Source organism: Geospiza fortis, unplaced genomic scaffold (assembly GCF_000277835.1).
Source record: "Geospiza fortis unplaced genomic scaffold, GeoFor_1.0 scaffold403, whole genome shotgun sequence".
Taxonomy (NCBI): domain Eukaryota; kingdom Metazoa; phylum Chordata; class Aves; order Passeriformes; family Thraupidae; genus Geospiza; species Geospiza fortis.
The window spans coordinates 5,846,365-5,863,646 of record NW_005054336.1 but is presented as its reverse complement, the minus strand read 5'-3'; the positions used below and the strand labels follow the sequence as shown (position 1 = coordinate 5,863,646).

The 17,282-nt window shown below is 35.9% G+C and overlaps 1 protein-coding gene across 1 annotated transcript in view; it reads left to right on the top strand.

The window, feature by feature from the left end:
• The window catches only part of COL11A1 (collagen type XI alpha 1 chain), a 123,737-nt gene that overhangs the window by 1,228 nt on the left and 105,227 nt on the right, over positions 1-17,282 (top strand). Inside the window, 2 exon segments of the mRNA XM_031057870.1 lie at positions 13,501-13,668; positions 15,937-16,150. Of these exon segments, the coding sequence (XP_030913730.1) occupies positions 13,501-13,668; positions 15,937-16,150 (382 nt within the window).

The following is a 17,282-nucleotide window of genomic DNA, read 5'->3' as shown; positions in this document are numbered from 1 at the left end:
CAGCCGCCCCGCTGGGTTCTCTGGGCTGTCCCCGCAGCTCGCTGAGCTGCAGTGCGGGGTCTCCGGTGGCGGGAGAGTTCTCTCCTACCGGGAGTGAGAACTCTGCCTCTTCCTCCTTTCCTTCCTCCCTCCCACCGGAGCCCGCAGGCGCATCTGGAGGCCAGTCTGGCTGGAACTGAAGTTCTTATTTTTCTGTGGGTTTGACATCAATGAAGGGGCTTAACTCTCCGAAATGAAAGGTTTAATTTTTTATGTATTTATTATTTTAACGAGGAATTTCTCGATCTGAATCCAGAATCAACAGGCGTCCTAGAGGGAGCAGGGAAAGGTGATCAGTTTCCATTCAAGCCTTTATACCTGGGCACAACTTTGACGGTGTCAGATCAATCAGGCCTCCTGCCCCCTGCTGGCCCCGTTTCTGACAGGGACTGGAGGGGTCAGATTTCATCCCTCTTGCAATTCCACGGACTCGCTGGAGTTACATCGGGGTGAATTAACCTCGCAGTGCTTCAAGAATTCAGCTACTCCTTACCGTGTGGAAACTAAATTTCTTCAAGAAGAATACTGTCCTCAAAGGCATGGTCGATTTCTTATGCCACTTTTCACAGTAGAACTGACTAAATTAAGTAGGGTTTATGTAGACTGTGTTTACATAATGGGTTGGATGGAAATGACAAGATAAAGGAAAATCTAAACTCAAAAAGCACAGGAAAAATCAACAGAATTTACACTGAAATCAACAGAACTGACGCTTACTGGACTGTATTCAGCAACATTAGGCAGACTAATTTTGTTGTGGTAACTTCATTCAAAAGTAAAAGGCTATATTGATTGTCTTCTAGTCTTCCAGATAAAGGACATTTCAGAAATTGAGAACTACAGGCTTCTTATTCTTTGTGGAAACATTCAGAAAAGAACTTAGTTCTTGACCTTTTCTGAGATACAGTGTGCGGTTTGCTTAGGAACTACAGGGAGCTAGCTGTGTGTTCAAGGCTTGATCTGTTATTGAAGTCAGTCAGAGTTTTTCCATTGACTACAGAGGCACTAGAATTTGACCTAATTTCTCTAACAGTGTACAAGGGACTTATTTCTGAATCATCTGTTACGCATTCTAATCTTATTTAAAGTAGTTAAAAGTTAACATAGGACATAATGATTGCTATTTGAAAATTGGAGAGGGAAAATACCAAGGAATTAAATAAAATAGCATAAATGACAGGTAAACAATATGACTAAATGCAAATGCTGGATAAAATATGAATGCTGGGCAAAATATGAGTTGCTCTGTTAAACTCTTTTAAATCTTCTGTTCTTTAATGTTCTTTTCATAAACCATCTCTGTGAAAAGAAAATTACATGGTGTATTCATATAAAGTGTTAATCATGTAGCAGTGACTTTTTAAAGACATGAGAAGCCATTCCTTGTAGACAAACCTCAACAGATTCCTAAAATTCTTGACTTTTTTGAAGTTTCTTTATTTAACAAAAAAAAAAACCCCAAAACCATAGAGAAGTATGAGGCATCTTTCATACTTGTAAGAAATGATGTGCAAAGAAGTGTTTGAGCTCTTGAGTTATTTCTTCTTTACACAGAAAAAGTTACAGAAGTGAGAATCAACTGCATGGGAAAAGCAGTGACTCATACTTGGTCAGCTCAGTGCCCACCAGCTCTTAAGTAGCTCTTTTCAGAAAATGTTTTTGCTTTATGACTTGGCTAAAGTAAACAAAATTCAGTATTTTTAAAGACATCCTTTGATTTCCTTTCTCCTTCCTCACCTTTAATACTAAAGCTGTTGGTGATGTGTTTGGAATGAATAAACTCATTTAGTCAAAGTGGCATGGCTTCAACACTATAAATTTTTGTTAGGGCTTGACATCAATGCACTATTGTGATGCTGATTTAAATTTCATGGGCAAGAAATGAAAAATCAGCCTTTTTATTATTTATAAGCTTTTCCAAGCAAATGGAAATTTAGCTCTTAATCTGTGTGGAAAAAAAAAAGATTTAAGAAGCCTTACTGAAAATGAGGCTATGAACCTATATATAGAAAACTATGGACCTTCTGTGTAAGCGATGAGCAGATTTGTTTCTAAAATAAATAGATATTTCTTGATGTCATCTTAGGAAATCTAAAGGTTCCTTGTGCTTCCCACACACAGGCTTGGAAAGTAGTGGGAGTTCTAGGTGCAGAAGGAATGCAGAACTGGGCCAATTAGTGATGGCAAAAGGAGATTTTTCTTAGTGGATGCACACTTAACACTGCTGCTTATTTGTATTTGCTTAGTAAGGAAGATATGGATCTGTTTGTTGAATGAAAACTCTTGAATGTATCCAGCTAGTCCAAACCTGTACAAAATGGTGCTTTAAACTAGAAAAGTATTAATTTCTTCTCAGAACTATTTGTGATGTACTTTTGATTTTAACTGATCAAATAACTTTTAAGATTCAAAAAGATTGTCTTGTGTGATAATTTGTGTGTGTTTCTCAGATAACCATTCCCAAAGTTAGCAAAAATGAATAAATCAAAGGGTGATTTCAGTAGGTGCAGCTAGTGGTCCTAGCTGAAGTTTTTCTGAGTCCCAAGGAGCAGCAGGTGAAATGGTCCAATCTTCCCAGAACAGTGCTAGAGATGCGTGCATGTATATATCTCTTTTGCTATGTAGTTTTGATTTTTTAATTGTTTCTAGGGTAAAATAATTATTTCAACTTCAGCTGCAGACAACAGGTACAAAAAAAAAGACTGGTATGTGTTGTTAATTCTCTGGAATGTGTGTCTTTGCATTGAATTTAGGAGACCTCACATGGATCCAAGAAAGGATTCAGGCTGCAGGAAACTATGACTCTTTCCTACCTCTGCAGGAAAGAAGTTTTTCAACTTCAGTTTAGTGTATATCTTAACAAATTTAACTGTATATAGGTGCACACATACTCTGTGGGTTTGGCTTGAAGTAATCTCTTCCCTAGTACCTATAATTGAAATGACAATAGTAAAAAAATCTTTGATATAAAAACTTTCCTGGTGCTAATTACTAAAAACCCCCCATTAAAAACACCCCACCCCCAAACCTCTCAATTGTTAGTAAAATTGGTGTCTGCTGCAGATATGAAATGTAGGAAAAAAGTTGTCTTACTTATTTTTACAACTGTCATGCCCAAAGTTTCTTGATCTCCCCCAAAGAGAACTCTTAATCCTGACAGAGTTGCAGCTTACTAAAGGAGCCATGACATAACTGCTGAGGTTATACCTAAAACACACTGGAGCAATTATGTCTTTCCCGGATTTGTTTTGTACCATGGTGAACAGTAGGGTTTCCATCTGCCAGCAAGATTAAGAAGTTGCTTTTCTTTTCTCTGTAGAGCATTCTGCTTCTTTTCAGAAGAAATCCCCTAGCATTGGTTAATTTATCATTGTTCTGAGTATTTGTTGATAATAGGGGGGAATAAATTAAGCAGAGCTTGGGAGAAATCTTTAATGTTCTAAGAATGTGAAGTCTCATGCAGTGATAGAGATTTGCCCTCTGGATGGACACAATAGAGAACCGTGGCTTAAAAGGAATTAGGTTAACACACATGCCTGTTGCAAGGGCTTATAACTGTTCTACTCCGTATTAAATACCAAGTTTACAGACTGTAAATGTAAAGATTAATTGTTGACCCGGTTATTACAATAGTAGTAGAATCTGGCAGAACTTAAATTCCTTTTAGCACATTAGCACACCTAAGGGACTGTAAAAACCTTTGTGAATTTCAGGTCTGGGACTTCACTGCAAGTCCAAGTGTTAATATACGCAGTGTGTGAAATTGAAGGTATTTGGCAGAGCTCATATTATAGAACCAGAGTGTTTGCTGCAAACCAAATTGAAAGATGTATTCTAAAAGATGAATAAAAAAACAGCTTAGATCCTGATCCTGCTATAAATAATGTCACTGGCAGCTAAGCTTTCTCTATGATAGCAATTAACTTAGTAGCAAATCAAATTATGGTCACATTTTTAAAGTAGACTAAGTGCTACCTACTCTGTCCCTTACCTGTGTACCTTACCTTACTCAAATTATCACAGTAATCTGATAGATCATCAAATATTCACAGTTTATAGATAGCTCAAGACTTTACAACCTTGGTGCCTGCTTAAGGGGAATTCCTGATAATATTGGTAGGATACAGGATTGAATCTGATTTCCTTGCATTGCTCTCACAAGAAAGATGATACCTTTGACATCAGGGGAAATATGGTGAAAGACTTCAATTGTACAAGTTGTTTCTCTATCAAATTAAATAGGATTATGTTAAATGGCATAATTTCTAAGTCTTGTCCTTGGCTGTATTGTATGCTTAAAGCTAAAAATGTTCAAGTGTTCCATATTTGAAAACTCCCATTAATTGGAAGATATTTTTGAACACTTATTTGAATTATTTCTCAATAAATACCTTGATGACAAAACTTTTAAATGGACTCAGTTTCTTTCGTGTTTAATAGCTGAGGGAACGCCTTGTCTCTTCCTGTAGCACGGACCATTTTTAGACTGTCTCTTTTTTAGAAGGTAATAGAAACAGGATACTCAAGAATGTAATACTTGTTTTGCTGATTTTCACAGCTGAAACTACTGCGTCTGCAGTCTGTACAACAAGAACTTTTTGAATATTCAGCAGAGGCCTCAATACAGTTGGACACTTGGAATGCAGTCCTAAAAGATTTGTGGTGCAAAATAAGAAAAAGTCCATAGAAACATGGGACAGATGTTAAAGTATTGTAAAATAATGGGTCAATACAGGTCTGCACAGATGATGGACAAGCCAAATCTTCTGGGGGTAGCAAGTGAAACCTTTTATGAAATCACCATCAAGTTATTAGTGCTTGATGGCAGTCAATACTGCTAAACAAGTCATAACAGCACAATCTATCCAGTCTCAAGAGAGTTCTGAACAACACAAAAGTCATATTTTGTAGTGACTTACATTATGATAAAAAGCCTCAAAATCTAGGTTCCACTTCAGAATTATGCAATGTATTGAAAACTTAAAATATTTTTTTTCTGAATATGTCTGGTAAATAAATCAGCCTACAAGCTAATTTTGCTAAAGATCTAAATGTGAAGTTGTACCTAAACAAGTTTTCCACTGGTTTCAGTATAGCATGTAAGTGGTGGGGGATTGTGGTTTTTTGGGTTTTGGTTTGTACTGTGTGCGTGTTGTAGGTTGGTCTTTAAAGTGAGATGAGTAGTTCATAGTTGTTGAGTATCAAAATTGCCTTCTGTACATGACTAGACTGTCTGCATAGCCTTTGAAATACTGAAATGTATTTAATAGACTTTTCAGCATAGGAAGTCAATGAAAAAATTCCAAATAACTGGTGTGGAAACAGAAGTAGCCATTTCTGAGCAGTTTCACAGACGCCTTTGTGGGTGAAATAGTCAGTCCTAGGCTATTTAAAGCATTCCTGTATGCATCTGGATAATCTCTAGTTCTTGTAAGCATTAAATATGAAAGCACTGCAGTAACACCTATTTCTAAAAATGTCACCAGTCAAGATTCCAATTACTTAATTATCTAGGAAATTCATGTAGGAAAATTCTTAACAGGTAAAACAACCTTGAAGTTTGTACCTAGAAATACATATATTCAACATATATTCAGTTAATCTCATAGATTTACATTCAGATTCCTAGGAAAAAAGCAGCCTAATTTTCAGGAGCACTATGTAATTAGGCAACTCAATTGGTTCCTTTTTGTACCTTGAAGATGCTCTTTAAGTCACTTTTGCAGCCCATAAAACAGAGAATTGGTTTTATCCAGCTGTATAAAGTCCATCTATGAAAAGTGTTGGAACCTTCCCAAAGGACACTGCAGAACCAATGCCTTGATGCTCGTTCCCAGAGCAGTTCTGTTACAGGCTTAGGCACTCAGCAGAGGTGGGAGGCTGGCAGTTCTCAGACTGCCAAGCCCAAAAGCCTGTGAGAAGAGCAGATCTGCCCAGAGCTGGCTGTAGGAAATGGTCAGGACAGAAGAGTGCCTGAAACTTTTCTGGTGCTTAGACACCTATGGCTGAACTGCAGGGAATCCTTGCTTGGGATACAGAGACTAGACTCTGCAGTGGGAAGGCAATTGAATCCTTTGTAGGAACTGCAAAGCTCAGTGAAGCTGTTGGGCTTAACATGCTTTTCAATTGCTGCTTTTGGATGTTCTGTATGAATACTTAACAGGTGAAAAACACATTAAAATAATAAGTGTAGATAATCATATTATATGTATTTCTGTTTTTAAAGGATATCCAGCATAACTGCCCACGATAAGTAAAAGTGTCCAAGAGTAAGAACAGAAATATTCTTACCACATTAGAAATGGCATCTTTTTCTGGTAATTGATGGGTCTTGTTTTGTATCCTAGAAGTCAGATTGTAATGCTGCTGTTAAAAAAGAGGTGAAGACCTCTGACATTCATTAGGTCTTGGACCATTTAATGAGTGTCAGTTAGAAACTTCCATCATAGAAGTGTTTATCTTTACTCACCTATAGAATATGTGGAATGTCCTTAGAATGAGCTCTTAGAATTATAAAGATTCAAAGTTTTAAGAAAAGTAAATAAACTAAACAACAATAGGTTATTATGTCTTTAATAGGTAGCATGGTTTCAAAAACCTCTGGTGCAGTCAGTACCTTCTACTTAGGTCCTTAAATATATACCTAGAAATCCAACTAGAGTTGGCCTCTTTTGAAAATCTTGCCCACAAATATAAGGAGTCCCTTCATTAGTACTCACCAAATACACACATTTTAGCCTACCAGGCCATCACAGCTTGTAGATTTTAAATGATCTGTTACAGTGACATAAAACTGGACTAAACTTTGAGAAAACACTCCATTTAGAACTGAAGATTAACGTTTCAAGACTCTTTAAGTTTTAGTTTTTGCAGTGGTTCCATTGGAAAAGATTACTGGCAGAATGGAGCCTATTTCCATGGAAAAATATGAAGTAAAATAATAGTAACTTAGAAACATTAGTCTTCCTAAATTTCTCATATAATTCTTTGTACTGGGGAAATTTGAGCTCTTTTCTACTCCAGGGTTGTATCTCCCTTATTAGGAGTTATTGATTGTAGCTCTTCAAAGTTCTTTGTGGAGTGAGCACTGGTAAATTTTCACTTTCACATCAATTAAAAAAAAAGATTCCTGAAGAGTCCTTGGGAACTCAAGAAATTATCTGTTTATTATATCAGAAAAATATGTAATACTGTTTAAAAGTACTTTTTACTGTATCAAAAAGAAGGAAAGGCAAAGTTACTATAAGTATTAACAGTATAGCAAACACAGAGTTGCACCCTCAGTTTGCTAAGGTATATCTGTATAGTAAAGAATACTGTCTCTTTTCTTTCCCCTTTGGGTTTTGCTATTGTTTGCATTCAATGTCCTCCAGCAGGCAGTCTGGAAGCATCTAGTAAATTATGTAAGTAAACACAGCTTTTAAGTAGGGAAGGCTAATTGTGCCTGTGCTTTCTCATAAAATTAAGAGACTAACAACCAGGAGTTAACAGACCAAAATCTAAATATAATAGGATTTCAACTTCATTGCTTTATTAGGTAATTGGACAGAAATAAACATATTTTAGTGTAAATGAGTCATCCCCTGAACAATTTCTGATGGGAATGAATTTTGTAGCCAGACATTGCCACCACAGTCGCTTTCCTGTCAGTCCTGGAGTGTTCCACTTTGAGGCGTGGTGGTGAAGTCCTTCCCTCTGAGAATGCAGATGATGGTTTCCTATCTGCAGTATAATTTTACCCTATCTTCAATAACTGAACTGTCTGGTCCTTAGACACCAGCCCCTTCATCTGCAGTTCAAAAGTGCTTTGCTGTGTAGTTTATAGCAAGAGAAAAGATGTCAACCTTGGTACACCCTATCTGTAAAGGCTCAGGGCTCCATTCCCACTGCAGCTTGTAAGTGGTTTGCAGCCTGTTCCATGTTAAATAGAAGGAAACTTAAGGTGTTGGACCTTCAGATAGGCCCATTCTGACTTCCATGGTCATCTTTTAAGGAATAATAAAACTCATTCAAAAGTTCTCTATTTAGTGATTAATGGATTTTCAATCTGTATGTGTTCAAAGTCTACTGAAGACCACTGCATACAACTGGGATAGGATCACTCTAAATGTTTGACCTCTTCAGATGAGTAAGACATGAAATACCATGTGAGATCCACACTAATGTGGAATTGCAGTCATTAATGGAATTGGCGCATAAACTGCTTCTCTTAATACAGCTGTACCTAGGGTAGTAACCTGGCTGATAGTCAGCTAGCCTAGGTGGGTAAAAAAATTCTGAAAAAGCACAAGTATGAAGTAATTTCTTTCTTTTGAAAAAAAAATCCAATAATAAAGTGTTCATGGCATTTTATTTGAATGAAAATAATATGATACAGAATTTATCAATTTGTTTGTGACTACAGCAGGCCTGAAGTACTAGTAAGATATTGTGATTGGACGATGATATGTATGCTAAGAAACAGAAAATCGGGTTTTTCATATGCTTAAGTAATAATTTATTGACACATACACCTTAGCTACTTAGGGTGATACAGTACAGAATTTTCTACTTAGATGAAACAGTACAGCTCTATTTTCAGTGTGTGTTAATGGCCTAACATTTACAAACCTCACATTGACAGTAATGTCACTCACTAAATTGATCTGAGTAAAAATTTGCAAAAAGCATGTTGTAGATCAAAACATTTTCAATATTGAAAAATCACTAAAATAAAGATAACTAACTTTTAAAAGTTATTGTAGCTGGAACAATGATATGTATATATTTTATTATTTTATTCAAAATGATTGCAACTTGTATAATTCCAAAGATGATATTGCTGCCATTAGATGCACTGTTGATTCATCCTTTTTGGGTTCTGTGCAGTTTACCTTTGCAGGGTCAGACAGACTTTGTCACAATACAGAAATTCAATGGTGGTGGCTGAAGCAGAAATAAGGAATTTTATTGCCTTTAACTAAGGTCCTAGGTTCACAATGATCTCAGTTACAGACAGGATACATATTTTATAAACTAAAAAGATATTATTAAGAACCATTCATTTAATTACTGTCTACATTTCAATAAATCCAAATGTAATGAACCAGACATGAACATTCCAATGCAAATTTTCTTGCATATGTTACTCGTCCCTTTCTTGTAATGTCTATTCTTTTACCTAAGGTTAATGATGTGTGATCATCTCCAAGTGTTCCCATAGGGAGACGTGGAATTGCTAAGCATTTTTACTGAAAACTGGGGTCATCCTTAAGAGGAGGAGGCTTGATGTCCCACAGTAAATAAGTCAGGAGTACATGCTGTGTGTCCAAAGGACTTCAATTTCTGCCCTCCTTTACAGTTTCTCAGCCCCTCCTTTCTCTGCTGTCCTAACTTGTATTGTTATGGTACTAGGGAACCTCCTCCGTGGACAGTTTCTACCAAGAGAAAGGCAGAGCCATGTTGTGTCATAGATTCCAGCTCAAATGTCAGGAAGTCTAAGTGAAGGAAGCAAGTCCTCTGAACTTGAATCATGATGTTGTTTATATTTGTGACATTAGGGCATGTCAGAAATTAATCTGCTGTTTTCACCAGATGCTGCTTAACTCCAGATGATACCACACTGAGCCATGGTAGTAGTTGTTAGATGTAATACAATATAAAGGCAGCAGAATTTGATCCATATGTGTTGTATCAGTATTATCAGTAATGATATATCACAGATTCTGTTTCAGTTTAGATATTGTGGAGTGAATGAAAGCTATGATATTTTCAGCTGTGATTATATGATAATAATGTAGTCCAGATTTCTACAGACTTTCCAAATCTCTAATGGCATTCTATTTTTACAATATAGGGCTATGAATTAATAGAATAGAAAGCATTTTCATAGCCTTTAAAACAAATATATCATTGTCTGTAGATGAAATGTAGACTTGGAAATGCTAACCAAAACTGGAAGTAAATTTTTACATGCATTTTCTTCCTCTCCAAGTAAACAGAAAACACATGAAGCTCCCCTCATATATTTGATGTTCAATACTCTCTCCTGATCTGGCAATGTAGAAGTGTGATCTAACATCCAGTTTACAACTACTAAGCTTCAGTGAATCCTTTTAATTTCCAGCAGAGATATTCTGATTTTTTTCATAAGTTTTCTAATGCAAGAAAGCTAAAGGGAAAGGAAGAGTAAATATGGCTTTGGAGTTACATTTAATATGAAATGCTGTGGATCAAAGGTTCTGATCCACATCACTGTAAATATGGAAAGCTCACTGAGTGAGTGGATCTACTTTCAGTCACACCGCAGTAATGAAAACCAGGATTTGACTCTACAGTTTTAAAGTTACAAGTAATTTGGGGTCTTGAGATGTGACACCACTAATTTTGCTTTGTGTGTTTTACCCTCTTCATATTTGAAAATACAGGAACTTATGATGGAGTTACATGATTAATTGTTTGGTATCTTGAAAGATACTGGAATGCTCAGGTTCCCATCTCACACAATAATGATTTTTTAAAAGGGATTTTTGAAGAATTCACCTTTGCCATTCCAGAAATCCAGGTATTTTTAAGCACTTCTGCTTTGGTCACTGCTGTACAGCCTTTCAGTGGCAGTGAGAGCTGCACGTCTCTGTGAACTCTCCTGACCCAAGGACATAAAGCCATTGAGCTTTGCACTATAGTCATTAGTGAGAAGAGTAATCCTCTGCAAAAGTAGCAGAGTAGAAATTTGCATTTTGATTGCAGACTGCAGGCTTGCCCTGATGAACACAGGCTTCTTTTCACAGGGTGGTCTTGTGGCATCATCTGGCTTGTTTACACCTCTTGCAAGAGGTGGCCTTCAAGCAGCAGTGCAACATGGCCATAAACATCTATGTAAGGGACCTGCTTTCTGGGTCTGGATCTTGTGTTTTGTCAAATTTACCCTGGCAAACAGAGTTGAGTTTTCAAAGCTGATGTCCAAGTTTCAGAAGGAGAATTAACTCCATCCCAAGAACTGGTGAACAGAGCTGTTTGCATGATTCTTATTTATTTCCTTGCCATCTGAAATATTGACACCAAATTGGAAGGATACAGAAGCATAAGATTATATATCATTAATCTGCATTTTTCTTTACGTTTTGAGAAAAATATTGGGGAAAGGTAAAATCATATAGGCAAGCTGTTTTATGCACCATAAGTAAGGTGTCATGAAAGATTCTTGACCTGTCAATATATGGGTTATATTAATGTTGCCTTATATCAATACAAGCTGAGATCTTAGTTTGTGGACCACACAACATTTCTAGTAATTATTTTAAACTGACTAGCCCTGCTATTTTATGTTTTGTGAATCACAGTTTGTGGAAAGAAATAAATAGTCAGCTGTGGACTGTTAGCAGAATGTTTGTTCTTATTATTTGGAATTTGTGGTTTGAAGATTGTCCTATTATTATTCTGTTTCTTGTCTGGAAGGTTTTTAGCAGCAGAACTAGCAGGGAGTAATGAATAATCTTTTTTATGGGTGAATAGTCTCCCAGGCAGCCAGGCAAAGAAAAACCATTATTCTAAAAAATAATGAAGAATATGGTACAAATTATAGAAAAGAGCAAAGGATAAAGGAATGTAGCAGTGGTTGACTTACACAGGGAATTGAAATTTGTACTAATATTTCTGGTGACTGATTCTACATTACTGGTTCAAATTAATATAGGTACATCAAAGATAGCTGTTGGTTACTAGAAAAAGATGTGTGGCTGCTCCTTCAGAATGTTCCTTCAGTATGTGTAGCAGTTCCTTCGGAACTGTTTGGAACACCTATAAAATACATTATATCCATTAAAATTATTTTTTCAGTACTCAACAGAGAAGTTAGACTAATACCACAGTGTTTTCACACTATTGAAACTTTTCTTTTGAGACTCTTTAAACATATTTTCTTGAATTTTCTGTGTATGTGGATTTTAGGTAAATTCAGTTGTGTATGATAACATTCATTCCCAATGTGTTAGCTAGAAACAAACATTGGATATTTGGCTTATGTTTAATAACACAATGATGATCCAATGAGAAAAGGAAATGAAAAATTGCAAGATGTGAAGAAAAAAATTTAAAGTTCACAAGCATTTTCTTGTGAATATATTTTAAAAAAGTAGTTATGTGCATTCTAGGCTGACTGAGAAAACAAAGATTGGTTTAACCACAGAGTTGAGGTTTTTATATTTGGCACTGTCAGGAGATGAATACGATGATCTAGTTAAACTTAACTTTGTTCACATCTCTAGAAATACTTGTTTAAATAGTTGAATATTCACAGGCAGTGAATTTTGAAACTTACGTTGATTTTTTGTTGACACGTAAAATGAATAATGGACAATAAATCAGCTATAGTTAATGCCACTGCGTAGTTCAGAGATGTGAAGTCAGATTTACCAAACTCATTTCTCAGCTTTAACATTGAAAGTCATTTAAAACTTTGTCTTCCCAAATTAAATGGTTATGAGTTTGCCAAGATAAAAACGTGGAATAGTCCAAGTGACAAAAAAGTCTACTGAAATTTTGTTTCCACTCAAAAAAATGCATTAAAAAAGCCATGATTTGTAGGGAACATGAGAATGAGCGCCTTAATTTTTCCTAGGATAAAAGACATGCAGTATACTAACTGTTTTCTCTCCCTGCCTCTCTTGAAGTGCTTGTCCATTCAGTTCTTCATCCTTTTGCCATGGAGAACTTTTATATATTAAGGCTTTTGTTGGCTTTACATATGTATGCAGGCTTTTTTCTTTATTTTAACTTGCATCAATATCAGTGCAAAACCAGCTCTGGATTTCAATTTTAGATTGTTAGACACTGAGCACAGATGCAATCTGATTGTACTTGTCTCTAAAGTACAAATTTACATTTTAACTTGGAAATAATGAAAGACTGCAATTCTGCCCATTTAGTCCTTGCAGGCACAGCAGGTACATTTTTCTTTCTCTAACTTGCATGTTAAATTAGTTTAGCTGCTTCCTTATTCCTTTGTATCTGAGAAAGCAGTTATGTGTAATCAGAATATATTTTAATCTTAGCAACAGATGATTTTGTGGTAGCAGATTATTAGCAGCTGAATGCTTCTGAAAGTTTTGTGCAAACTTTGAAGATCAGTTCCACTTCTCAGAAGTCACTCATTAAAACCATGTATTGGAAGTTTCAACCAGCAAGATCCTCAACATTTGGAATTGCTGATTTTCAGTGTGTAGTCAAGTAGTTTGAAAATCTGATAATAAAAAGCACATTGGATGGGATGAACTCTTGCATATTTAAAAATTAATAATCCTATTAAAATAATATTACGGTATAGGAGTAATGTGCAATAAATTGAAGTAGGATGCAGCTACTGCTCTGATTAGACATATGCTTTTGCAAAGAAATTAAAAGCTTTTTTGTAAGCTGGGTGCCATAGACATTCAAGATAAATAATTCTTCTTGTTGTTTTTCTTTTTTTTTAAACTTTGTCAGCTGAACCCGTTGATGTGCTAAAAGCATTAGAATTTCACAATTCTCCAGAAGGAGTAACAAGAACAGCAGGATTTTGCACAAATAGAAGGAATTCAAAAGGATCGGATGTTGCTTACAGGGTTTCAAAAACTGCACAGCTGAGTGCCCCAACAAAGCAGCTGTACCCAGGTAAGATTGGCAGAAAGCTGTTACTTTTGTACATTACCTTGCTGTATATGTTTTTGTGTTCTCTAAAGCATAGCATGTAGTCCAACATCAGTAGCACAAAACGCTTCTCTTGTGGCCAGAGTTGGCCTGCATATGAATGGCAGGATGGACTCTATCCACCAAATAATTCAGGTTTTATTGGCTTCAGTTATAAAGCTCTTCATCAAATTCTGTCACTGCTGAAATTGACTTGTAAGTCATATTACCTGTTCTTTCATGATGCTATCTGATGGAAACTTTATTTGGTGGCTTTGGCAAGTCTCTGCCTGTTTCAGTGCATTTAAGAGCAGTTGTGCTTCCTGGAGTAATGCTGCAGTGGGAGAAATGAGTTGTGGTTGGCCATTGCAAAATCATTACCAGAAGTAACATCTGGTAAGAATTACCTCAGAATATCTGGGTATTTGGGGGACTAAACAAGGCTAGTTGTGGATAGCTGTGATTCCATCTTCTCTCAAATTTCTCTAAAATGAAATAGTCAAATTTTGGGAAAGATTCTTTGGATGTTACAGAGAGAGTTTTCAATTATTTTGCTATCAATTGTTATTTGACTCAAACTGTTGAAGAAAATGATAGTAAGAATATTAAGCCCAAAATTTTTGAAGATTTAAATTTTCTGTTTTGACACATCATGTAGAGTTAGAACAAGTCATACAGAATACACAGAGATTAGAAGTGGCAAAGAAAAATACTTTCATTTTTTTTGTCCTTTAGAGTAGCAATCATATAGATATCACTCAGATCCAGAAAAGGGTCAAGCATGCTTTATTTTGTAGTAATAATATATGTTCCCAGAGCAACATGAGAAACAGCTATACCCAGTTCAAGAGTAACTTACAAGTTCCCTTAACTCATCACTTACTGTTGATGGAAGAAGATCAAAGCAAAATTCACAACAGATATAATATTTATATTATTTTTCATACACTTCATTGGATTTTAATATATCCTCTCAACTAAGTTGAATGGAAAATTTCCTGCTGTCCTTTACAGGAGTAAAAAAACAATCAAAACAATTTTTTGGAAGTGGTTATGGTAATTAATTCCTTTTCAATCTTGTCGTACAGGCATTCTCTCTCCTCACCACAAGAAATCTTTATTGTTCAGATTATTCTTAAAGAAATTTGAGTGATTATGTCTCTTTTTCTTAGTGCTGTGTAGCAGTGGAAAGACTATAGATATCCAAGATAAGATCAAGCTGTGAGATATAATTTCAGCTAAACAGTGCACATTTTAATCTGTCCTATCCTTGCTTTCATCTAACTCCTGTAACTCATCAGGAACTACTATATCCATAAATTTCTCCATCTTTTAAAAAATAAATTTATTTTATTTGCCAACTTCCCAACTTGATTTCACTGACTAGTACCAGAGAGTATTCTTTTCTATTCAAGCATCTATCTAACAGATGCTTGTTATGTTGAGTGAAATTGTAGTCCACACTTTAAATTAGAAGGTTGCTAAACAGAAGATGGATTAAAAAAGCAGTGAATGTGAAACTACCATGGTTCTTTCATACTCTGTGTTATTACTGGATTTCACAATAGATTTAGAGCGCCTCTCCTACAAGGACAGGTTGAGAGAGTTGGGCTTGTTCAGCCTGGAGGAGATAAGGCTCTGAGTGTACCCCATTATGGGGAGTGGGGGTCTTTCAGTAACCTTTAAATACTCTTAAGTCTTTCAGTACTTAAAGAGGCTTATAGAAAACAGGGGTAGGGACTATTTACATGGGCAGGTAAATAGGAGAAGGGGAAACGGCTTTAAAGTACAAGAGGAGAGAGTAGTATTGGATGTTATGAAGAAATTCTTTACTCAGAGAGTGGCCCAGCACTGGAACAGTTTGCCCACAGAAGTTGGGGATGCCCCAACCCTGAAAGGTTGGGCAGCTTGGATGGGGCCCTGAGCAGCTTGGTCTAGTGTGTGGCATCCTCCCATGGCAGGAGGTGGCACGAGATGAGTTTAAAGTCCCTTTCAACCCAAACCATCATGATTGTATGATTTTCAAGTTATGTTTTTAAGAACCATTAAGGTTTACTTTTCAGGAATTAAAGTGAGATCAGAAAGAAAAAAAAAGACACAGAAAATGTTCCTAATATAATTTTTTATGTATTCATTTTTGAGAATTAGACAACCCTGCAGTTTGTATGCTGGATCCTACGTGCTTATAGAAAAAATGGAGAAATGGTTTGATCTTTTCTGAATTTATAGCTGTATATATCACTTTGTTTGCAGGTGGAAGTTTTCCAGAAGATTTTTCAATATTAATGACGGTAAAACCTAAAAAGGGTATTCAGTCTTTCCTTTTGTCTATCTACAATGAACAAGGAATTCAGCAAGTAGGTGTTGAAGTTGGTAGATCTCCTGTCTTCCTGTTTGAAGATCAAAATGGAAAACCTGCCCCAGAAGACTATCCTCTTTTCAGAACAGTCAACATCGCTGATGGCAAGTAAGTGGAAAATTTTAAAACTAAGAACATATTGCAGACAACTCTATATGTGATTATCTATTTACAAACAGTTTCCTTACATATTTAAATATGTCAGTAACATAATTTCTAATTAGTTGGACTGGCGTAGTACAAAATTAGAGAAGCTTTGCAGCAGAATACAATTCCAGCTCCAAATGGTGCATACAGCTATGAATGAAACAAACCACCTTATCTGCCATTCTTATAAATTAAGGGTGAGGAAATAGTCATAGAAGTTGATCCAACCCAAACTAAACCTATGAATATTCTTCCTGTGCAATACACAAAGAAGCTGTTTTCCCAAAGTCTCAAGGAACAGTCTCACTAAAAGAAATGTCTGGTCCACTTAAAGGTGGTAGGCAGTATGAAGACAAGTTGACAAGACAGCACAGAATTTCTTCTATCCAGAGCCAAACCAGCAGATAAATAAAATAGTTTGAGATTTGTATGTATAAGGAAATCAGGAAAGAATAAGGATTTATACTGTACCCTCAGTAAAGGAATGAATTTCAAATACCTGTTGCATTAGTAATGCAGTTGTTAGTTTTTTGTAGCTTTGTAGACAAGCAATCATTCTCTGGGAATGTCCTTCCAGTGCTTGTAAAAGGACATTGATTCTTTCAAAGGCTTTTTATTTGCTGTGCTGCAGTCCAAGAGGAGCAACCACAGTCTTCAGAAATACACAGAAGTAAATTTACTAAAGCAAAAGAAAACAACTCAGCGAGGAAGGGCAAAAATTGAACTATAATGAAATATGTTTATAAAGAAATCAAGAAGAAAAAAAAAAGAAAAAAAAAATTAATTGTCTGCTTGGCCTAGTATTACCAGACAATGAAATTATATTATGAAACCTAGACTTGATTCATTTCCCTAGCTGAAGAAGTGATTAAAAAAAACAGCATTTTTTAATGGACTTTTGATAAATAACAAAGCTTTGACATAGATTTCAATCCAAAATGTTGATAAACTAGCTGAAATGAAGAAACATAAACGAATTTGGTTTGGTACAATTTCCTACACTGAGACTTTACAACTTCTAAATCAACTGGAGTCAATCCTAGGCACAGTGAGCTATGATTTTATGCTTTCAGCTTCTACACACTTTCAAAAG